The sequence below is a fragment of the Folsomia candida genome, unplaced genomic scaffold, assembly GCF_002217175.1.
Source record: "Folsomia candida strain VU population unplaced genomic scaffold, ASM221717v1 Fcan01_Sc005, whole genome shotgun sequence".
Lineage (NCBI taxonomy): Eukaryota > Metazoa > Arthropoda > Collembola > Entomobryomorpha > Isotomidae > Folsomia > Folsomia candida.
In genome coordinates this window covers 2,100,315-2,125,251 of record NW_019091197.1, presented here as the reverse complement: position 1 = coordinate 2,125,251, position 24,937 = coordinate 2,100,315, and the positions used below count along the sequence as shown (strand labels likewise).

The following is a 24,937-nucleotide window of genomic DNA, read 5'->3' as shown; positions in this document are numbered from 1 at the left end:
AGCTCGGTCCTTGCGACTACCCGTCCCAAGCGTAACTCTGATTGAGAACCGTAGAGCTTAAGTGTCTGGTCTTAAAAACAAGACCCGTTGGTCAAAAAACTATACTTGAATGCAAAATAAACTGAGAAAGAGATACTCTTTGGCTTTACTCTTCTTTACACACCAATTTATTTACACAAAAGCAGTTAATTAGAGAATAATTTCAAACTAAAAATATATTAATTCTCTCTAAACTGTGAATGACACGACCAGTTCTTTGTCCTTCGTCAACTCAACTGCGCATTCACACAAAAAACGCTCCTTTTTTACCAATTTGAGACGCCCGCTCGGAGTCTCACTTTTTCCATGTAAAATTACTCATTTTCCAAAATACATACATGAAACTAAATATCATATTAAATATGGAGATTTATGGCTAAATCCAACACAGATCTTTGTTCATGAGTATGCAGAATTATTTATTCATCGACCGATTTCTACTTTTTTTAGTACAATAAATAAATAATTTAGTTATGAATCAAGAAACACTAAAATTCACAGAATTGATTTACTTAGAATTTCAAAAATAAATAAACAATTAAATATTTTCATGGCGAAAACTTGTAAAAAAGAAATCGTTCTGTTTGGGTTTGTTGCAAAAATTGGCCTGCTTCTGTATACATAAATTTGTTGTACTATTCTTATCATTTGTATCCGGATATTAGTTTAGATGCGAATTTCTGCGCCACCACGATAACAGATGGGTGAATATTTGTGTTTGGTAATTTTGGTAATATACAGTTTTTTTTACAAAGTTGCAGTTATGTAATTGTCGCCATGGCGCGCAGCACGGATATGCGCCAGAGCAGGCGGTTTATGATGAAAGGTCTGATTGCACCCCCAGCACTTGTGCAGGTTTATGTCGTGAGGCTCCTTGACCTTGACCAGTGAAAGCTCAACAGAGTCATCGATTAGACGAACACCTCTCCTGATAACTTCCTCTCCTTCTTGAACATCTGTACGTGATCCGACGCGACATTTCTCCTCGTGGAATGAGAGGGACTCGTAAGAACCGAATATTCTCTTGGCACAGTGTTTACAGGAATTTGAAATGATTTCTTGTTCCAAAATTGATTTCCGGCCTGCAGCGAGTATAGCCTTTTCTTCCGCGTTGAGTTTCTTTGGCTTGTGGTTTGCGGGGGTACACGTGGATTCATGCACCTTACAGCCAGACAGGTAGGGAAAACCCTGCGGAAGATAATTTGAATATTCTTCAGGTTTGTGGCATGCAAATTAGCATATTGTGCCGTCGAAAGTAGGATTTTAAGTGGCAAGAAATTAAATAATGTGGGTATTCAAGTATTCATGTCATTTAAAAACGTCGCTTCGCAACACATCTTCGAAATAACGAATACCCTCAATATATTTATAAATATACAACCTTGAGGGAACCCACCTTCCCACATGTCGTGCAGATGAAGCGATCCTGTTTTTTATGGGCAGTTTTGACATGTTGCTGCAGGGAGTCCTTTGACTTGGCGACTTTGCCACAAACGTCGCAGACTTGGGGGCCGTGTCCCGTGCTGGCGAGGTGTTCGTCGAGCTGGGATTGGTTGGCGAAGGGCCAGCTGCACGCGAAGCTGGGACATCTGAACGGCAAATGTTCTATGTAAAAGAGGTACAACAATATTATTAATGTCAATCGACTTGCTTAAATTACTTGAAAAATCGAAACTATCGCCGTTTCAGAAAATTTTATATTACACGTTTTAAAGATTTGCTCCAATCTTTAAGGACTTTTCTAGAGTACAAACTAACTACGGAAATTAACCGATTTACTTTTATGAACGGCCCGAATGTGCTGCATGACCTGGAACTTTTTAGGATTTGTGTAATCGCACAGGCTGCAGAGGACCTTGTCGCCAACCTTGGACATTGCGACGTCTAAATAGGTCCACGTTGTGCTGGACGTTTGCACGCTGGTGGGTCGCTGAGGCTTTGTTTCGTCCTTACACCTTGTGACATGTGCGTCGAACTGCAATTGGGATGAGAGGACCTTTACACACGTGGGACACTTTAAGGGGTCTGGAAGTTCGGGGTGGGCCTCGCTGATGTGTCGGAGAAGGTGGCTGGGTAAATTGCAAGTAAAATCACAATTTCCGCAAGAATGGATCGTGTGCTTGAGCGTGATATGGCTTGAGAGAAGTTCCTGCGTCGCAAATAAGACGCCACATGAGGGATGGGAGCATTTGAAGTTGAAAGCCTCTAACACTAAAAAAATACGTGTTATTTGATCACATTAGGAAACTGTGTAACTTTATAATATTAAGTCATGTCGGGAGTCAAGAGGTTAACGATTGAGCGGATTATAATCGAATCTGTCCAAATTCTAATTAATACGTAGGTACCATTTTTGCAATCAATGATTCGGGAAGGTTCATAAAGCAGCACCCATCCACTTGCGCCCCATGTTAAAAAGGGGATGTAACCCGTTACAAGGGGGGAGGGACCAGTGGTCGCGGAAGCTGTGGGGACAAATGCGGACATTAACTGGAAGGGACGGATTTTAATAAACATGGGGAGATGATGGGGACATTGAATAACTCGGGAACGTTGTCCCCATGCTTCAGCGGCCACTAAATCCATATAATTGTTAACCTTGACTTAATTACAAATTTGCGAGACTAAATTATATTTTCTCTACCGGGTTGATGTTTTTCTAATATGTGGCACCTCATATGCTTCCAAAATCTGTGATTAAAGTCGCATTCTCCACACTGGAAACTCAGGGATTGTTTGTGATCCACGCGGGTGACCTCAACGCCACGGAACGGCTTCTTCCATCCAGGAGGGTAGGAATTTTTTTTCGGCGGGCGGCCGACACGTTTATACGGCGGAGACGGCGGTGTCTGTGAGGAGACGATTTGCAATTTCAGTAATATTGAAACTTTTTTTACTTTGTAAGCAAGTTAGCAAAAATCCATAGTGTACTTATATGCAATTGAAAAATTCAAATTACTACTGCCGGGACGGACAAAGGATCTTCGAAAGTATCCATGTCGTCATTATCATTATCTGGATGGATCATGAAGTCGTCGAGATCAACGTCAGATTCTTCGCCGGGGTCAGTTTCCAGCTTCACTTCAACGTCATTCTCTAGCTTAATTTCAACGTCATTTTCCAGCTTAATTTCAGGGTAATTCTCCAGCTTCAATGGTTCAGGGTCAACGGGGGCAATCACATTCTCTAAATTGAGCTGCACGTTTGGTCTGGATCCTGAAATACATAATTTGTTATCATTCATAATTGGGTGGACAAAGCCTGCAAAATTGCGTAAAAGTGAAATGTTGCTAGCATTATTCAATATTTATTTAAATATGTCACGTAATTTCAATCTCATATGCCGCAAACTTATTAAAAAATGTAGCAACCAGGACAATTTCAACCTGAAAATTTGTACTTTTTTGTACAATTCACTCACTTGAGATGATTTGCTTCCTCAATTCTGCAAGTCGACCGACTACCTCACCGTCTCCACAATGTTGCGAAATGATTGTGCAAATTTTCTTTATTTCCTCTTCGAGTTGGAGAATGTGGGTGGAGATATTTTGGAGCGTGGTGACGCAGGGGGGACAAGCGTGAAAGGGGACTTTGCCGAGGTTAACGGCGTCCTGGATTTCGACCGTGGACAAATTGATGACCTCGAGATAAGTCAAAAACAACTTGTTAATCGTCTTCCTCGCCTCTTTTGTCAGGGTCGAGTAGTACGTCAAGTGACAGAAGAAACAGGTCGAATCCATCGCACCCAATTTTACGTAGTAAGGCGACAATTAGTTAGAATTTAAAAGTTAAACATATTTTAATAATTGTTTGTTGGAGAAGAAAAAAGACATGAAATGTCACACGATAAGAAATGTAGCTTTGTTAGAGAGCAAGATATTCCAAGATATTATTATTATTATTATTATTATTGATTATTCCAAGATATATTTTGTCGTATTATGAAATGTTATGTTTTTATCAGGTGTGGATTTTTGAGTTTTTGGCTCGCGGTGTTTGAAGACAGATCTTTGTTCATGAATCTGAAGAGTGCATGAATTATTATCGGGATGCATCGCATTCCGATTTTGCAATAAATCCTATATGCATCAAAAGACACCAAATTCACAGAATTTATTTATTTGGAATTTCATATATTACATAATAAAGAATTTAATATTTTCACAGGGGAAAATGCAAAAATAAATATAAATCACTTTGTTCTATTTGAATTTGTTACAAAAATCTTCCTCTAGTCTACATAAATTTGTTACAATTATATACTATTCAGCTCATCCTTTGCCAGATAGTAGTTCAGAAACGAATTTCTCTGCCAACACGATTACAGCTGGGCTGATATTTGTGTTTGGTAACTTTGGTAATATGCTAGCATCGACGACACGCAAATTTTGAATGCCACGAACCCTGTATAATGAGAATAAGGTCTGGTGTAACTTGGAGACTTGGAAATATTTTACAATTGTGACAGTCGTAAATAATATCCTGTTACAAATCCGGTATTAAAATAATATCAAGTGGTATTCATATATGGCTCCACCAAAGTGGTTTTGATAAGTAATACCGTGTAGTATTTGCATTTAGAAGTTCTTGGAGTCAAAATTATCAAGAATCAATCGCATAATTAATGCACAGAAATTTACAAATGTACCTTGATTTACTATCTACCACTGCCATGGGATCCGAATCATGTCCCATTTTGCAACTCCCTACTGGATGCAACCATCCTCTGGAGACTTGCTTTATGTAACATCGCCAAAAGTGAACAGAATTTTGTGGAAAGTTAACACAAGCTTCCGGTGTCTCTCCGGTGTACTTTACCCCCATCGCTTGAAATGGTGACGTGCCCTCCATGATTCCAAAAGCTATCGAGATCCCTACAATATTTGCCGAAGTTAAATTTCAAAAATATATTTTTTTCAAAGATGCATCATTTTCGGAATCTTACAATGGAGGACTACAAACGTATGCTCTCGGGGTTTGACGAAACTAGTTAAGTTAGCAAATTTAATTAATATAATATGCAAATTGCAATCGACACGATCTGCCAATGCGAAGGTTTGGCAGAGATATTTGCATCCGAAGAGAAAAAAACGCGAAATAAATTTAGAAGCTGTAAAATTTGTCAACTTTATGGCTTAATGCAAATATGCATCTCTGGCAAACCTGCGTATTGGCAGATAGTGTCTTATGTAAATGTCATACTAACTAAATTTACTATCGATTGACACTAATTTGGTCAAAGTCGGAGAGCATACGCTGGAAGCCCTCGATTGTTAGTAACTTATAGTAACGCCAAACTCGTGCATTATAGCTTAAAGAATTTAAAAGCCAATTAGAAACACAAGTATTGCCCCCTGTTAAACTTTTATGGTTCACCTTCCAACAAAGCGGACTCATCCCTAGGATTTGTCAAGTATTTGTAGTCCAACACGGCCAATGAGACATCATTAGCATCCAATTCATTTCTTCTATAGGCACTAATATTGAAACCCACTTCCCCCACGGATTCTGGACGGGCCAGGATAACGGCAAATTTTGTAGCGAATAAATTCACTGGATCTTGCACTAATCCAAGCTGCAAGTCAGGCCAGTCTCCTTCACCGGCTGCTTTGGCTTGAGACGAAACTATGAAGGCTTGCGGACCTTCGGTCATCCTGGCCAAATAACCGGACCTCGGATTGCCTTGAAATTTCAGAAACTCCGTCTCCACCTCGTCGTCACGTAGGACGGGGGACAAAGTCGAATTTGGGTTGGATGCGGTAAACTGCAGTAGAACGGCGACGTGATCTCTAAGGTTTGATCCGACACCGGGTAGCGGAGATTTTACGGGTATCTAAAGATTTTTATGGAACACAACTTGGGTATTTTATGATGTACGACGGACAATATATTTCCATCCCTATAAATAATTATCATCACCCAGGACACGTTGGTGGTATTCATTACGGGTTCAAAATTTCGCATCGTTAGCAACCTTAGCGAAATATATACTGTCAAAATTCGCAAAATAATTGGGCTTGAAAATTAAATTGCAGACTTGTGCAACACTGATGCAATATTTTAGTATGCATTCAGTTTGTATTTTTTCTAAATTATGCTAACTCGTAACGAATCATCTGAACTCGTAATGAATACCCCCATTGTTTTTCGTTAGAGATTACTTCAGCCTTTTCTAGCCTGGCTTTCGGTCCAATGCCTGACCGAATTAGAAGCATCGGGGAAGACAATGTATCACACGAAAGGATAACTTCTCGTCTAGCGTGTGCGATCTGAGGAATCCCGTGTCTCTTATAGGCCACCCCATAAGCTGATTTTTTCTCATCTATTAAAATCTGTATAATTGTCACTTACACATATTTTTAGTGACCAACAATTCAACCTTTTTTCATGCTACGCCGGGATTGTGTAACGAGTTATAACAAAAAAAATCAAGCGAAAAATTAAGAATCACATGGCTCTTATCATTCGTCGAATGACCTTTTTGGGGAAAAATATTATGGGTCAAAGTACCCACGAGCGCCTTGGTTTTCGCCTCGTGAAGGGAAAGGGAGAGAAAATTTACTAAAAAATTGAACTTTTCCCCAATATTTTCTTCAAATGGGCCATTCAACGGAATGATAAGCACCACATGATCCTTAATTTTTGGCTTGATTTTTTCATATGGCTCGCCAAATACTCCCGGTGTAGCTTGAAAAGAGGTTCCATTGTAAGTTAAATGACTGTAATACTTTCAACTCTAACCTTATCAACTCTGGAATACGTTAAAACTCTCAAGCTTGGTCGGGAAATGATAGGTTTGACATACCCGGTATACGTACTTTGTCAAACCCCGTCCCACAAGGACATCACCATAGGGACAAATGCTACAAGGAAAATTTTAAATTTTCAGATCATCTATTTATGTTTATGAGTAAAGTACATATCTACATGTATGTACCTACATTCTTCTTGGTAAGCGTTGGCATCTCGAATTTTGTAGCCTAGTTCATTCCCAGCTTCAAACCATGCTGATAGCACTGGTGGCGTGTCAGTGGTCACAATAATGGGTCCAGACGTTCCATAGCAATCTATGTAAATACAAACGTATGTACATCATCTACCGGGATTGTATACCCAGGCAAAACTAAACAAATTGACTGACATGCCGCTCCTACCACCCCCACGAAATCCTCGCCCAAAAATAATAACTAGCCGTTAGAATCATATTAACAAAATTATCAAAAAATGTCACCTGCTTTTACATAATTGAATAACGGCAATATTATTTTTGAACCATACATATATCCATCAAGTAAAGTAATTTTTCGATTTTTGAAAACATCAAAGTCTAGTTGAGCTATCGTTTGGGTGTCCACAACTTCAATTTTCAATGGACTTAGGAACCCTAAGTCGTAATCGTAAGTTATAATCCTAAGTTAGGATTATAGAGCATACATATCTAAATATGTAGGACATATGTACATCAAGCAGATTTCGATTGAATTTTCTTAAATCGAAAATTTACACTTTATACTTTGTGGAAATATGAAATTTGGGATAAAAACAAGAACATTTTCGTCATTCAAAGGAAGTGACATTTTTAGAGAATTTATATAACAAGATTGATTCCAATTTCAGCCTTCTTTCTTTTGAGTGAGGATTTAGTGAGGAATGTCAGTCAAGTTTTTTTGATCTGCCAATAACTCCACTATTCAGGTATACATAGTTTAAACTTATCTAGGGTTTCGTCTCAACTAAAATTACATCTTGTTACATCCCACTCGTTGTCAAATTGGCTAATCAAATCAACCACCAGTGGCCCCGGAAGTGTGGGGACAGTGTCCCCACTACTCGATGTCCCCATCGTCTGCCCAAGTTCTATACATAAACCCATCCCTATTCTCTACTCTACAATGTTAATGTCCCCACAGCTTCCGCGGTCACAGGGTTAATCAAATACCATCATATGACTTCATACATACATACATAAATGCATATATGTCTTCCGTACATATCTACATATGTATTAAATTTTCAAAATTTCGATAACATACCCGCCCTATCCTCCTCATTGACAAGCCATCCCCTAAAACTCTCCACGTGTTTGAAGTGATGCAGCATATTTTCATACGCCCATGACGCGTCTCCCGTCAGTCTTGCGTAATTATCAAAGTCTCGAGGTGACCCGCGATAATAGACGTTGCCATTATGGGATCCAGAACCTCCCAACATTTTTCCTGTGGCGGTTATGTGACGCTAGATAATTGTGAGTATATGCATAAATTTAGACAGAATCTACATAATTTTATTTTCCGCATATATTCAGTTCCGTTTCACAGGATACGAATGGCATGTGGAGAAATAAAGTCCCAGCAAACAATGCTTATGTGCACCGACGCAGGTGTAAAAATTATATAAATTATGTGTGAAATTCAAGTTTCTGAAAACTCTGAAGCCAACAAGGTCAGGAATCCTTTTAAAGAAAATTAAGGTTTTGAAGAAAATAACGGCTCAAAATTTTTATTATGTAGTACATATGTACCAGCAGTTTTATGAAAAACTGAATGATTCGAATAAAGTAAAACTTTGTAAAAAAACTGGAATAGCCAGCCTCATGAATCATGGCAAGTTGCACCTGAAATATTGTTTGTCAAGCTTTCCAATTTTGTGGGTTTGTTTGTGGCGAAATATTTGCACTTTAAATGTGCATGCAGACCAGAAACTTATTAATATGTACATAAATACATATACTTACTCCTTTATTTTCAAGCCCCGCATTTGATTGTGGAACTGAAACGAATAAATTATTGATACTGGTACGACCATCGTAACCAATTAGATTATGAAAAAACTGAGGGTCCGAGGCCGGCGGGGGTGGCCCCCCTTCTTCCAAGAGGAGCACGCTATATTTCTCCGACAATCTTGGAGTTTGGAGATTCTGATTAAACAAATAATGTACACACCAATTATGTAATCAAACTCTGTAATTCGTGGCAAAGACAGGTCACCTCTAGCTCTTGTAACGTCCTTTGCAAATCATCTCTCCGGTATTTGTCCACATAAAGTTGGACCATGAGGGAAAATGAGGCTAAAATAAATCCAGCCAAGTTCATTGTGACTGAGAAACAATGAGACTAATTACTCTATTTGATAAGGTCGAGCTTTCCTGAACCTAAGTAATCCTCAAAAATTGCATTTCGTATGCATTCACATTTTTCGCACTCGCATGACAAATTTTACATACTCATGTATGTACAAGAAGTATACATAAACAAAACTGCGCCTGTGTGTGTATGTGTTCATCGTTAGCCTATCTGCACGGTATTGCATAAATATGTACATATGCATGTATGGTACTTCAAGTAGATAGTGCCATTCAAGTTAGTAAATGTATTCAAAAATCACTACAATTTCGGCAATTGTCCGTTACAGATGCGAAGTACATAAATAAATCGTGTCCAACGCTGTTCAAAATCTCCATGTGAAGGTTGACGACCGTCAATACTGTATCAATCACGGTTTGGCGTGTGGCACGTGTGCATACAATGACTCATTTGCAAGTTAATTCTTATATCAATCCTTTATACACATCATGTACCGATTCGCATTAAACACAGTAAGGTGCCAAGTTTTTATCTGGCATTATTACCTACCAACTATTTTTTTATTAAACTAACTGAGGGGGTCCACTCACCTACATGTGTGTACATACCGATTAAATATTTGAAAGGTAATTTAAAGCTAATTAAAGTAAAGCTAAAGCTGTATTTAAATATATTTAAATGTTTCAAGAGAAGAGGGCACAAGAAGAAAAGGGCAAAAAGGATAAGAACATAAAGTCAAGTGACCCTATCCTGGCTGAGGATGAAAATGTATGTACTTTTTTGAACAATTATTACAATTTTTCAAACGTATTTTTGAATTTTCGCTAAAGTTGGAAAATTTCCAGGATTTTCACAACCAGAGGCTGGAAAACGGTTTCAGATTTCCACCTCGCACTCCAATTTATATACAAATTATATACGTATGTATGTAGCACGTATGATACGCTTATGCGTATTTTTTGTGGTGACAAAATACATACGTAAAATTAATCCCATACAAATTTGACTTTTACGCGTGAAAGACCTGCATTGTTAGTACATTCAAAGCTCAAAACTGGTCTCATTTGATCACAAATCCTTATGCTGAACACATCCGCATGTTTAAGCTTTTTAAAGAAAATACCAGTAAGTAAAATTGCATACTTATTTATAAATATGAACATATTTTTGAACCAGTCAATACATATGGTGATTAATTATGTTTCAGACACACCTACATAAATGTTGAAAATGAGTATCATACTTACATATATAATACATATACTAGTAGGTAATGGATGTATGCACATATATGTGTATTTATTTTCATACTTATCAAATATTTTATTTTCGTCCATCACTAAATTGCCGATTCCCGAATTTGTTGTCAAAAATTAAAATTCTTTCATTTCTTTACATTTCTTCCGGTCCGCAACTATCAGGTGCGTATGGAATTTCCGGTAAGTCATCGATTCCAACCCCTCTTTCGAAATTGGTCGTGGCTGCAGCCCCATTTTCCAGGAGTACGACAGTATTTACATCTTTATAAAAAAGGGAATAATTCGCCGGACCGGGCTGACTTAACCATGCCGTCATCCAGAAATCAGAGTCCCATTCTATGTCAAATGTCGAATTTGAACTCTGTACAAGCCAACCAAGACCCCAAACTCCGTATTCGAAGTACAACTGGTCAATCCCATCAGGATTTGTCCGCATTGTGATGCTCATTTCGCCTGAAAGTTACGTAAAGAAGTAATTTTGCATTTAATTTAAATGTGCATGTAAGTTAACGAATTTAAGGAGCTTATGTACCGTTTAGCCCACTGCCAAATGTTCCCACGGCTTCGTCAGGTTCAATTGTTACAAAGGAAGCCGGAGCCAGATGGGGTTTCGAATTTTGATTTCTCTGAGGAATAAGGTGTCGAGTAGTGGGCGTGATCTTGCGGCGACCTAAACGCGCACATATTAAGCAATTAAAAACACATTTAAACAAATTACCGAACATTTAAGAAAAATTCAAAAATGACAATTTAGAATTGTCATTGTAGCGTGAATATGGTAGATTTGTTTTAGAAAAAAACGAGGGGTCAAACTTGGTAAAATTCGAAAGCTTTGTAATTTTTGATGACAAAATCTTACGACGCTTACAAAATCTGAGAACCGTCGTAACTTATTTTACGATTAGAATATCTGTACACTAAGGAATGAGCATGGTATGTAACTGTGAACTTGTTAGACACCTGAATAAAGCATCCATCAATCAATTAATCAATGAATACCCTCAATATTTTCGAGTAAAAATGCAAAAATATAAATATATCTGTAAGTAGTCGACCTTGCAATATGTCGAAAATTGTTCCATGGACTACTGTGTTTACTGGCATTGCTGAGTAAACCGTCGGTCCAGGTCCATTAATCGTTATGAACACTCCAAGGTTTAGGTCAGGGTACACATTTATAAAGCTCTCGTACGGTGGGAGATATCCTCCATGACCCACGCGTCTAAAACCTTACGAGCAAAAACTTACATGAGTGTAGAAAAAACAAAACATAAGTGTATTCAAGCAAACCCACCATCATAAATTCCCACGTTAAGGCAGAGACCTGACGCCACATCCATGTCAATTTTTCCACTCGGATTTTTCAGAACGCCACCGAAATTAAGATTTGACGGCGTCGTAAGCCAAGCCATTACTGACTGCCGTTATTATTATTTAACGAAATTAAAATATGTACATATTTAAATAATACCATGAAAGAATTAGTTTGGCAAAATGCACTTTTTTCATGCATTTGCTATGGCTAATTTGCTACTTTCGTGTATGTACCTCTGGGACAAATTGGTCCTCTCCCACTTTCCCAGCGTTTAAGTGAAATTTCATATATTTCATCATATCTTGAGCGTTACTTAAGATTCCTCCGGCTGCATTGACGTCAACGACCGCCCTTCAGTACATCAAAAATGCATACATGTAAATTTACATATTTATGTATGTATGTAGATATGCATTTCCGTCACGTCACTTTCGCAAATCTCTGAAATCCTGCAACTTAAATATTAGCAAATTATTAGTACGTACTTCAAAAGTTCCGTATTGTAGCGAATAAGCTGTCCATCCCTTCTCAGATATGGGACCGACCTACTCATCATATTGTTATGGTCATCCGTTACTTTCACCCATGTCGTTTCATTCATTCCAATTCCAATCAGTAATTCGGATAACTAAAAATATACATATGTAAATTAGTTCAATAATTGTTTGCAAAAATTTGGATAATTAATTTACCAAATCGTTATACGTCGAATTCGCCAAGTGGGCAATGATATCTCCAGCAATTGTGATATGTCCGTTATTATAAGTGTACCCATTGCGAAAGCTACAATAATCCGGGGCGTATCGGTGTCGACTAGAGTATGTTAAAAATAATTACGTTCAAATTTTGAAATGAAAAAAACAATTATGACAAAATCTTAAATAAATTTCTCACTAAATGAGATTATCCACTCCGGTGAACGATTGTACCCACATCCCAGCCATTTCTGGCAATGTGCAGACTTTGTGTGACAGTAAGTCACGAAATGTAGTAGTTTCAGTGCGATACCTACATATAAATATCAAAAGTAATGAATTTATGGGGTGGAAAGAAATTATATAATTCTACCATTAATGATGTAGATTAGGATTTACGCACACCTGTCACTCATGACAAAATCATATCTCGGAGCTAATGTTCTTATCGGTGTGTCCAAAACGGATTCTCCCATCGTTGGGAATAACTCGTTCAACTTTTTGACCACAATTGTTGCCGTGAAGCTCTGAAATTTTTCGAATCAAGGCTGTATACATTCTTATAAATCTTGTGTATTTACGTATAAGTACATCGTCATGGAGGTATTGAATTTTCGGTATTAAAGTGGCTACCGCTTGGTATTAAGATTATGTGTACTGGTCTGTAAGAATTTGGTACCGATGTGGTAAACCTTTAATACCGAGCATATTTTACCACTTTGGTAGAGTGGTAGTGAATTGGTATCATTTAAATACCAATTTCTAAGTGCCTTTAGCTCAAATTTCGGATTCAGACCTTTGTAATTGATCCAATACTGAAAAAAGTGGTGGGATCGACTTGCAGTCTATTTTCGACATCTCGATAACCGTATCCCCTCGTGTAGGCCAGCTCTCCGTCCCCTCTCGTTATGGCGAGACCAACCCCAACAATGTTCAACTCGGTCATCCACGATTCTATGAATGTGTCAAGTTCTGCCTGTATTTCGGGTGGGATCACATTTTGATCACTGGTCGCGAATCTTGTTGTAAAAATTAGCAACACTTGTACAACTACCAAGGATCCCGGACGCATTATTTGTAGTTCTTTATTACTTTATTTAATGCGGGATAAAAATACAATTCTGTACAATTAAAATTGTAAAATAATAATTATTCCTTGGTCGTGTAATATTATCGCTACTGTAAATTTCAACCTCATCTCGTACATATTATGACTTATCAGTTAATATCTATACTTGATTGATAAAAATAAGCTCCATTTCAGTGATTATATTTCACGTAGAAAGTAATCAGTTACACAGTGATGAGTAATATGTAACACTTCAATGGAGGACTTACATAGAACATCTTCTACATATTTCACATATTTAAACATTGATCAAATCATCTTTACTCTCAAGGTGATTTATTTGCATGCATTGTCACACAATTTGGGACGTGTGTAGAGTATAAAATGAGGAGGGCTAAAAAATTGTGTTCGGAAACCTGAAAGTTACATGAAATAATTTCAGAACCCAATTTCATTGATATTGCGTTCTGATTAATAATTTAATTAGGTAATTTATAATTAGCGTACGGTAATTAAACCAATTTTTATGCATTTTTCTAAAAATAGACTCATGTTCTCCTCAAGTTTGGCAACAGGTGATTCAAACTGCAAACCATGGGTGACCTTCTATGCCATCATAACGAAGCTAAATATTAAAAGTTTTAAACTATTTTAATATACCTAATTACTTAGCAAAAACCTTGCCAAATTCATAATTAGAAAAAATTGTAGCTGCTTATTTATATGCCCAACTTGTGTTATCCTTACATATGTACATACATATTGTACATATAGTCCACTTCCACTAGCGATGGATTAATGAACGAGCCGACTCGTTAACATATTCTCGACCAATGTTACATACCACTTTCTCCTCAGAACCATTCATGTAGCATCTTGCATTTCATCTAACAGCTTGTCGGGAAATAGCAATCCGGATCTCACCGTATCAATCCTCAGTTCAGTAGGTAATGGTCTCCTACATATTTACATACACTACTCAAGCCTCTTACAAAGCACGATTTCCAGGAACATACCAAAAGTGTACAACTAATATTTAAGAGATCCGAAATACCAAGAACTTGCAACTAAATTCTTGTAGGTCAATCATCAATTACGAATTAAAAAGTTAGTACGTTCGGGGTTTGAAATGGGTGAGTACTTCGGTATGTACCTAAATATCCATGCATGTATTTACACAAGTAGACGTTTGCATGGCGATGGTGATACATACATATTTACATAAATAAAAAGATTCACTTACATACATCGGTATGTTGCTTTGGATCTGTAATATTGGGCGTACTCACGCCAACTTTTGCAAAACTTGTATATAAATTCACCAACTTTTTGAAATTTTGCTAAATATTTTGCTAAAAAGGCATGAGATTTTTACCTCCAAATTTACCAGCTACATATTTAGTTGACATTTCTTTTTTTTTTACTACATAGCAATATTGCACACGTTTTTGTTGCATTGGTCGCGATCCGAACAAGGCGTTGATGTTAGTACGCCCATTATAAAAAATATTGCAAGTAAATTATCTAGTTGCATGGTGTTTACCTGTTTAAACGTGAAGAGGGCAACATTATAATAGACCGTGATCAAAGTATGTCCTCAATTTAAGGATTTTGTGGGTAAAGATTGATTACGAGGTGGCATGTTCGCATCGCATCCCATTTTGAAAACAAAAATTGCGAACTACATATGTGCATATATACAAGCACTGATATTAGCCTTGGAGATATGAGCAAGTTCAAAAATAAATTTTAAATCATTTTGAACCGTGATTTTTTATAGCGTGATGAATATCCCCAATATAAACTAGTGAAATGTGTGATAAAGGATGTTAAAAAATGTCACTTTTCACAAAATATTTTTTATGACTTTCAGTGCCCTCAAATTCACTAGGATACCGCAAAATTAAATCCATCTCTCTTCCCATCTCGTTGCAGTTTTTGCTAATTTTTCTACTCCTACCTAGTTATTACACTTTTTCGCTTACACTTCCAACATCACAGCCCAATTCGAGTCGAGATCACGATCACTTTTACAATCTCCTCTTCGGTGTGGTAAGACATCAAATAAACATTTTGTTACATAAATATTTTGTTTAACCATAATTTGAAAATTCCAACTTATGCTTTATACATTTCTCTTGGTTTATCTTATCAGGGGCGATGTAGACCAAGTGAAACGACCTGCCAGAAATCTTCTGGCGTAAAATATTGCTGTGGGGATGACAACTATCACACGTGCTGCACCCAAGATGACGGCTGCTGTCCAAGTATGCACAAGTGTTGCGGTAAATACTGCTGTCGAAGTGGGGATGAGTGTCGCAGAGATGGCTGTTATCGGACCACAAAAACGACAAAAACATACTTCATTCCGATCGGTTTAATTTGTGCGGGAATAGGCGTGTTGGCGCGATGTGTGTGGGCCACCGGTGATAAGCCGACGGGGGCGTCACCGGGCCAAGAACTTAATCAAAATAGGGAAGATGGTGATATGGCTATGACGTGAATAAAAGGAGCATAAAGTGAGGTGCGCGTAGGATTTATTATAATTTTGGTAAGCTTCGTAATTTGGTATCTTTAAAAAAATCTTATGTAATATGCATAATAAGTGAATTCACGACAACATTTTATTCAGCATCGAAGCTCATTCAGCGAACTTGCGAAACCCAAAAAATGTGTGTCTCGAAATCTCTACAAACAACATGTTAATTGGTTTGCATGGATTATTTGCAATTTCATTTATGTAATAGATAGGATGGGTTTGCGAAATTATCCTGTAACATGAGACCATTCCTGGGCACATTTGCGAAAATCATTCTACAGTTTTCCAGCAAAAGATTTGAGACCCCTCGCAAGTTATATTGCGATATTTAATTTGTCAGATATGTAAAACTTGATTGAGTAGGCAGGAATTTCCCCGAAGGAGAGCATGACAAGTTGAAAGCTGATCTCGTCATGCTTTTCCCAACAAGTGCTAAACATGCGTTCTATTTTCTCCTCAGAACTTCTCGTTAAACAGCATTTTCCGTCTGATCCAAAATGTGGACATTTTCTCCTGAGTACAAATCCGATCTCCATCTCATCCTCAGTGAGTGATAATCACTCTTACGTATGTACCACGAAACTCGATCCCTACAAATTATAGCCAGTGTAATTAAACACTTGTTTAGTGACATCAGTTGTTTGCTATTTACCCATAAATTGCATGTAATTAATTACGTGTTCAACTGTTAACTTTGGCGTCAAACTTTGGTGAATCCTTCTATGTATTGTATTTAAAAGTATGTCATATGTGCGTACATATGTATTTATAATCGTGGTTACATGTACATATGTAAATACGTTAATAAAAATAAATGTATTTAATTTTCGAGGTGTTGTAACGTTGAGTGTATGAAAACGTCTTATTTCGTAATGCAACTCATCTAGAAAATTACTTTCGGCATCATCAAATGGCTTAATAGAAGCAAAAGTTTTACACAGGTTTGTCCCTGAAAATTTGCCATCTATGTATGTAAAACTTTTCCTGAGTACGCCAAATTGTGATATAGCATTTGCAAATAAATTTTTTCTTTGTCATTGCATGGGTTGTTGTGTTACGTAAATAACACCGATATTATAAAAGTCTTATACGTACATACATATATAAAGCACGTGATTGATTTGATGTGTCACACAGACCAGGGCAAGGGTTAATATCCGGTGACACATTGAATATATACACTCTTAGAAAAATGGTATTGAATCATTACCGACCGGAGTACATATGTACATATATGTATGATTTCACTGGTAATACAGTATAGTAATGTACACCGTTGTGATAATGAAAATTTACCACTCAGCAACAAACTACTACTAATTAGGGAGGAAGTTATTCCCAAATGTATGTATATTTACCAGTACGGAGTGAGAAATATGTGACCACCACATTATTAACAGTGCAGGTACCTATGAATATACATATATTTACAGATACCGCTATCTGTAATCCAGTGATATTGGTAGTCATAACGATGCCCGTGTAGCTTACAGTAAGTAAGCAGGAGGGGGTCAAAATTCTCCTCAAATCCATGATTATATGTGTGTATCAACTAATCCTAAGATCAAGGTTAAGGTTAACTTATCGATCTTCACTGATCTGGGAGAGGAAAGCCCATTTATACAATGCTCACTTTCACTTACACGACGTGATTGATTACAGAAGATGCCGAGTTACTATACCTAATATCTACCATCTCATTGTATAAATATCTCTGACTCCAAAACCGACGAATTTATCATCCTAAGTAATATTTTTCTGATTTTTAGTTTCCCTGAATTCGATTAGATACTGCAAAATGAAGACCATCTATTTGCCTGTCAAAGGACCAATTTTGCTAATTCTACTCCTCCCAAGTTCAGTTTTTACATCTACCTTCCCAACGTCGCAGCCAATAGATCTTAACTTGTTCGATTTAATGTACGGCTCGGTAAGAAATTTATAAGGGGGCACACTAAAATATTTATAGAGGAAATTCACGTCAAACTTCATAAATCGGAAGTCAATAACCACGTAAACTTACGAACTTTTGACGAAACTTTGACGAGATTTCCAAGGTAATTTTTGCTCATGAAGTTACAAAACCTTGCGAAGATGTAAGACATGTTTTTGGTTCGTAATCTGATCTTGGCAAGTTTATGGACTTATGAAGTTGACGTGAATTGCCTCATAGCCAGTTACAAGAGGTTATCATACCCGATAACCTCCCCCTCCCCCTCCCCCTCTAAATGTACTAAAATGAACTAAATATGTACATACACAAAATTTCCAGCCTGGGTTTTCTTTCTGTCATTTACTTGCTATCTTATCCACAGGGGCAGGGGCAATGTCGACGGACTGAAACGACGTGCAAGAAATCTGATACCGCGATTTACTGCTGCGGGAAGAACAATTTCTATGAATGTTGCGCTAATGATGACTCTTGTTGCCCATATGGTCACAAATGTTGTGGTCAGTACTGTTGCAAAAGGGGGGATGAGTGTCGCAGCGATGGCTGTTACACCTACACCACGACAACCTATTACATCCCGATCGGTTTGATTTGCGCGGGAATAGGCGCAGTGGCGCGATGTATGTGTGGCGCTGGTGATAAGTCTACGGAGGCGTCACCAGGCCAAGAACTTAGGGAACAAAATAGGGAAGATGGTGATATAGCTACCCACGACGTGAATAGGGAGGTGTAAGCATGGAATTAGGATTTATTTATAATGTTGATAAACTTCGTAATTTAGTAATATGTATGTACATATGTATAATAAGCGTATATGTTCTAACGACGATATTTTATTTAGCAAACTCATTTAGAAATTTGCCAAGCTCAAAAAACTTGTGTCATGAGCGAAATAGCAAAATATGAATTCACAAATTCGACAAATCTATACATGTGTTGTGATATTTTAATTTAATGTGTATGGATTATTTGCGATTTCTAAAGCATTCAATAGACAGGATGGGTTTGCGAAATTATTTTTGCGAAATAAATCCTACAGTTTTCCAGAAAAAGATTTCGAAAATCTGATAAATTTTACAAGTTATGTTGACATATTTACTTTGCGAAAACTTCAACGCAGAAATTTTCCCGAGGGAAAGTATATTTTTCTGTTAGAAAACATGACGAGTTGAAAGCTGATCGCGTCATACTTTTCCCCAAGTGCTATATAAATATGCGTTGTACTTTCTCCTCATAACTGCTCGTCAATACATACAGTATTTTGCATCTTATCCAAAATGTGGGCATTTTCTCCTGAGAATAAATCCGAATCTGCAATCCCAATGTTCCGATCAGTCATCAGTAAGTGTTAAATAATCACTCATACCACGCGTATGTACCACGAAACTCGATCCCCAGACCATTATAGCCAGTGTAATTATTTAAACACTTATTTAGTAGCATCCGCTGTTTGATATGTTCCATCAATTATATAGTTAATTAATTATGAGTTCAACTATCAACTTAGGCATTTAACGGATAAGTGCTTCTATCATACGTATAACCATGGTTATGTACGTGTGCATACATACATAAATACATACATTTAAATAAATATAAATAAATGTATTTTTCGAGATGTATGTAACATCAAGTGTCCGAAAACGTCTTATTTCACATTGCAACTCATTTAAAAAATTATTTTCGACGTAACCAGTGTACAAACCATCATTGCTTTTTTGAGAAGACTGCTTCTCTTCAAATTGTTGTGATGAATAAATACTCAAATCTCATAATTATTATGATACAGTTATTCTGAGATACTTATTTAACCATTTTGTTTTGCTTTTTCATGCATGAAGAATTGAAGATCAGCATTTCTCTTTGTTTTCCTGCGTAGCCCCGAATGTAAAATGGGCACGAATTCAATTTCATCTGCTCAAAACATCTATTTTTGCAAAAATATTTCAATCCAATGTTTGATGTTCACTCACTTAATTGTTGAACTGCTCCGAGTGCACTTACTTATATTTGTTAAGTGCACTACATATTTATTTTCAGTAATAAAATTCAAGGAAATAATACTTTTCGGCGAAATAGATAATTTAATCACAATTTAATACAATAATTAACCCTTCAAATTCACGGTCATCATGCCCTGGGAAGTGTGTTTTCTCTGTTTCCAGGCCCTTGACCCCACCACCGTTGAGGAAAGTAGAACAATGCCAATCTCATTTCTGGGCGAATTGTTGTCATCGTCTGGTTCTTCTCGCAAAAAAATTAGTCAACAATTTGCGGAGGATGAGAGCTGTGAACTTTGTCCAGTTTGTGCCCCCATGATAAGTGAAATGGAGCAAATCCGTGGTCAAATTTCCGCCCTGGAGAAACTAATTGAGGTGAAAATTACTGAACTTCGCGAAATTATGCTAGCTTCTTCGGCCTCCACAATAGAAAATCGGGATGACGATGGGGACAAGGTTCACAAATTGAGGACAACCATACTTAAAATGATGGGTTGAGTGAAATTATAATGTTTTTCTTCTTTGTTCTTTCTAGTATGTTATTAAACATAAATTAGCATTGATTGATTGATTCATTCATGATCAGGAAATAATGACGACCAACAAGACGACAACATTGCACTGGATGAAGTGCTAATCAAAGTCGAACAGGATGAAGGAGATGTGTTCCTGGGGGAGGACGAACGATTTGATGACCATCATTCCTCCTTCGCCACCGAACTGAATAACGAGGAGACGGTTCCCGTAAAATATGAAGCAGGCGACGACGACAATGACGAATTTCCCTTCTGCATTAATCCACATCCACAAAGGAAGGGAAGGGAGAGAGCCCGAAAACCTACTAGAAAAACAAATCCACTACGGTATGAAATTAATATTTTTAAAATACTAATCTTTGACACACAACGTCTTATTTAGCTTATCCTTCTCATAAGTTTATTTATTTCTAGAACTAAGCGAAAAATTGAAAACGATTCTCAAAAACGAGTCAAAAACTCGGAGAAACGCAACCCCACGTCGAAGAGGATGAAAGTAGAAAATAATCCTGAACCCGAACGTCGCTCGACGCGCACTAGAACGCTAGTCCTTCCTCCAAAAGGTTGCAAAACGCTGACCGTCTCGCTTGAAAGGATTTCCGTCCCGATTACAAAGTCCAGCCCAGTTTCTTCCCCCTCATCATCACCATTCCACGACGAAGACCTTCCTTCCTACGATCTTGACTTATCAAAAGAACGCTCGCCCGATAAGAAAAACAAGCAAAAAATTCGCCCTCACAAATGTCCCTCTTGCCCAAAATCATTCACCACCGAGTCCACCTTGTCCTACCACATTGGCCGACAGCACAGCTTTCCCTGCTTTTCTCCTAATTGTGGCGCCGCATTTAGCACATATAAGGCGAGAGAATCCCACCGAAAGGTAGCCCACCCACCCGTTTCCACTCACAAGAGAGCTGAAAGTAGAAAAAGTTGGGCTGAACGTATCCAGTTGGCCGAACGGGTGTTGGACTACTACAAAAATGAGGCCAACCGAGACTCTAAAAAGACGTGGACATTTTTCAAGCAGCAAGGAGTTCCAAAAAGTAGTGTGTACAGTTACCTGAAATTGTTCAAGGATAAGGATATCATAACATTCAAAAAGCCAACGGGTCGAATACCAAGCTCGGATTTTACACAGCGTCCTGCCAACTCTGCCCAAATTAATCTTCCCTTTAAATGCTCCTCCTGCCCGAAATCATACGCTGGACGGAACGCCCTTTCCGGCCACATCGCCCGTCACCACACTCAAGCGAAAGAACAGGTGTGCCACATTTGCGGAAAAAAATTCTACAACGTCCTGAGCTTCAGAGTTCATCTAAGAAGTCACGACGAATTGCTGCGTCCCCGGTGTGAAACATGTGGAAAACAGTTTTTGCATTCTAACACCCTCCAGACTCATCGAATTAGGGAGCATGGTGATGACCCGCTGGTTTGCGATGAGTGGTAACTACCTTCCAACTAATCTATCTCGATGGCGCATCACCAAAATCGTCAATATCTATGCATACATATTAAATCATTTCTCGGCTCTGAGAGTTTATTTTAAAATTCTGGACGACAAATTTGTACTTACAATGCGAAGGTGTGAAGTGTAGCCCTCCGATTTGGTTGACATTTTGAAATTATGTGGTCCATGTCAATACAACCAACGTTTCTTCAGGCAGTTTGTGCGATGGTCAGAATTTGGAAAAATATTTGAAGTTAAAGTTAAAAAATGTGCAATTTTTAGCACGGGAAGAGAATGGAAGTTAAGTTAGCTTCCTCCGCCTGGTAAAAATTCTCCGTTTTTCGACTTTGACCTCAAATATTTTGACAAATTCTGACCATCGCACAAACTGCCTGAAGATACGTATTGACATGGACCACATAATTTCAAAATTTCAACCAAATTGGAAGGTTACACCTCACACCCTCGCATTGTTAGTTGTCAGTACGTTGATTGATAGAATGGTCGATGAGCTCCAAGTTTTCTGCAGCCTTCTTAAACTTGAGATTCTATAAAAAAAACTGTCAAATCTGGAGTGTATTGTTTAAAAAATTGACACCGACCTAGTCTACAAATTTGTCCAGGATAGATAGAAACATATACCCCAAAAGCTGAGAAATCATTCAACCTGTATTGATTTTGACGATTTGGGAGACCAGTCATCTAATCCGATCTTAAGCTTTCCGGAAGAATGACCTTTTAAATAATTACAGTGGAGCGACTTTCGCCTCACGAGATGGACTTCGAAGACACAAGAGGGGACATACGGGAATAAAGCCGTACAAATGTGATGTAAGATGGAAATATTAACTGTTTTGCGAGCAGATTGTTCGGGATGAGTTTGCAAAAGATCGAGAAAAAATATTTTGTTACTTGCAAACTTTGAAAAAATTGCTTTCGAAAACGATTTATTTCAATGTGACAGTTTTATTTATAGTCGAAGCCTCCCATCGTAAATATATGTACTCGCAGATTTAATTAAACTAGTGTTAATCGATCAAAAGTTTACTTAAGTTGACATTTGATAAAAGACAATCCATGCGCAGTTTCGTCAGGAATATTTGAATCCGAAGAGGGGAAAACACACAGTAAGGTTTGGTATGAGTGTGTAAAATTTGCCAATTTTACGGCACATTTTCTCCTTTTCGGATGTTAATTACTCCTTCAACATCGGCAGATTTTGCTTTTACAAATTTCTTATTAAGTTTTTGATGGATTGACACTAATTTGGTCAAAATCGGAAAACATACGCTAGGAGACCTAAATTTGTTAGTAGGTAAAACATTATAAGTTTTCTAACAAAATTACTGTATATTTTCAGCAATGTAACGCCAAATTTGTCAATAATCAACAACTTAAAGCTCACCTAACATCCCACTCTGACCAGCGACCACACCCCTGTCCTCACTGCGACCGAGCGTTCAAATTAAAGAACCGATTACATTCGCACATTAAGAGTATCCACACCGCGGGCTATGTGGCCCCTAAGGCGCACAAATGCCCCCAGTGTGACAGATCCTTTCAGTTCCCGGCCTTTTTGAAGACGCACGTCCTCCAAGCCCACTCGGGAGAGCGTCCCTTCACCTGCAACCACTGTGGAAAGGGGTTCGTTATGAAGTCCGCTTTAACCCTGCATTTGAAGGGGAAGCACGGCATTGAAGTCGAGCCTGTGGTTAAAAATAGGCAACCGAGGTCCAAGAGGGACACGTTCCACATCGGGGTGGAAGAAGAAGAGGATCCTTAATTTGTAAAAATGCGTAGTTTGTAAGATTTTTTAGAAGTTTGTTCCACAATTTAAGTATGTATGTACATGCATTATTTACTCACTCGCAGAACTTGAAAATAAATATTTTCACCCTAGCTATTCAAACATGCAGTGAATGTAAAAATTGTCTGAAATATATTACATACAAACGGTTTTAGGGCACTTCATACCCCCACATCGCATTTCCCACGTTTCATTTCCCCACAATTCATATCTGTGGAAACCGGTTTTCGTTTCACAGGATCTCTTGTGAGGACCTTGATTTTCCTCTATTTTATAATTAATTCACCCAATCATATATTGGTTCCTGCAGTGGGTACTTTTTATCGTGCATTTTTAGCTTTAGTTCGTGAATCAGTGCTCGCAACGGGTCCGGGTCCCAAGACCCGTTTTTGTCGGGTCCCAGGTCCGGGTCCGGGTCCGGGTCGGGTCCGGATCAAAAATTTAAAAGACCCGGACCCGGACCCGCCGGGTCCGGGTCACCGATTTTATATGGTATATAAACAGGTCTCGGGTCGGGTCCGGGTCCGGGTCCGACGGTTGGAACCGGAGCCGGAACCGGACCCGACCCGGACCCGAAAACCGGGTCCTTATGACTACTTCAAATCTGGGGTGATGAAAGACAGAATTCTATGTTTAATCAATATGTTTAATCATAGAAGAATTTAAAAACATTTAACATTTAATATTTAAGTGAGTGTACGAAAAGCGAAGGAGGATTTTACTTCATGACCCAATTTGAGCCAGCACACCAACGCAAGAGCACAAAAAATGCGAAAAGATTATCACCGTTTCATCACCAAAAATCTAATTTCAATCTTTGATTTTTTTACTGTCTGGATTGCAAGTGTATAGTTACTTTTTAATTTTCAAGATCAAAATCAACTTTTATAAATTTTGATTTTTTGGAAAACATCCCTGGTTAGGAAATTTTAGAAAATACTTTTTTTTAAATTAGTTCAATTTGGATGTGATAAAACAATAATGCACGATCACGAAAATTAGGAAATTACTAAAAGGGAGCAAAAATTGAATTTTTGGTAAAAGTTTAAATGCGGCAGTTCTAGCGGATGTAATGCTTTTGAGGGGATGTGGCATGTCGTGGGCGGAAATGGGGACATGGAGTACAATCCTCCTTCAGTTTTCGTGCACACTTTAGAACTATCTAGTACTGCTGCATATCTTAAAGGAATCAAAGCA

At 37.9% G+C, this 24,937-nt stretch overlaps 4 protein-coding genes across 6 annotated transcripts; 2 read left to right on the top strand and 2 right to left on the bottom strand.

The window, feature by feature from the left end:
• Positions 1–433: 433 nt before the first annotated feature.
• Positions 434–4,027, bottom strand: LOC110849609 (zinc finger protein 709). 3 transcript variants are annotated; one of them, XM_035852217.1, is made up of 7 exons: positions 3,461–4,027; positions 2,999–3,255; positions 2,684–2,888; positions 2,388–2,615; positions 1,819–2,250; positions 1,421–1,644; positions 434–1,227 (listed from the first exon to the last, which is right to left on the bottom strand). In XM_035852217.1, exons 1-7 carry the CDS (start codon positions 3,777–3,779, stop codon positions 787–789), a joined length of 2,106 nt encoding a protein of 701 aa, XP_035708110.1. In that variant the 5' UTR covers positions 3,780–4,027; the 3' UTR covers positions 434–786. The 3 variants fall into 3 exon arrangements, with proteins under 3 accessions (XP_035708110.1, XP_035708111.1, XP_021952729.1); XM_035852218.1 differs by having other exon boundaries at positions 1,436–1,644; positions 3,461–4,026; XM_022097037.2 differs by lacking the exon at positions 2,388–2,615 and having other exon boundaries at positions 3,461–4,025.
• A 6,368-nt stretch (positions 4,028–10,395) lies between these two features.
• LOC110849606 lies at positions 10,396–13,555 on the bottom strand. Its single transcript, XM_022097035.2, has 10 exons — positions 13,188–13,555; positions 12,797–12,918; positions 12,591–12,704; positions 12,389–12,509; positions 12,182–12,324; positions 11,930–12,047; positions 11,676–11,799; positions 11,437–11,610; positions 10,914–11,051; positions 10,396–10,834 (listed from the first exon to the last, which is right to left on the bottom strand). The coding sequence occupies exons 1-10, from the start codon at positions 13,461–13,463 to the stop codon at positions 10,515–10,517; spliced, it is 1,650 nt and encodes a 549-aa protein (XP_021952727.2). The 5' UTR covers positions 13,464–13,555; the 3' UTR covers positions 10,396–10,514.
• A 4,111-nt stretch (positions 13,556–17,666) lies between these two features.
• LOC118435793 lies at positions 17,667–19,521 on the top strand. Its single transcript, XM_035852215.1, has 2 exons — positions 17,667–17,929; positions 18,315–19,521. Exons 1-2 carry the CDS (start codon positions 17,798–17,800, stop codon positions 18,681–18,683), a joined length of 501 nt encoding a protein of 166 aa, XP_035708108.1. The 5' UTR covers positions 17,667–17,797; the 3' UTR covers positions 18,684–19,521.
• Positions 19,522–19,849: 328 nt separating this feature from the next.
• LOC110849600 (zinc finger protein 37) lies at positions 19,850–23,848 on the top strand. Its single transcript, XM_022097030.2, has 5 exons — positions 19,850–20,443; positions 20,537–20,813; positions 20,901–21,929; positions 22,686–22,764; positions 23,294–23,848. Exons 1-5 carry the CDS (start codon positions 20,083–20,085, stop codon positions 23,714–23,716), a joined length of 2,169 nt encoding a protein of 722 aa, XP_021952722.1. The 5' UTR covers positions 19,850–20,082; the 3' UTR covers positions 23,717–23,848.
• The last annotated feature ends 1,089 nt before the right edge of the window (positions 23,849–24,937 follow it).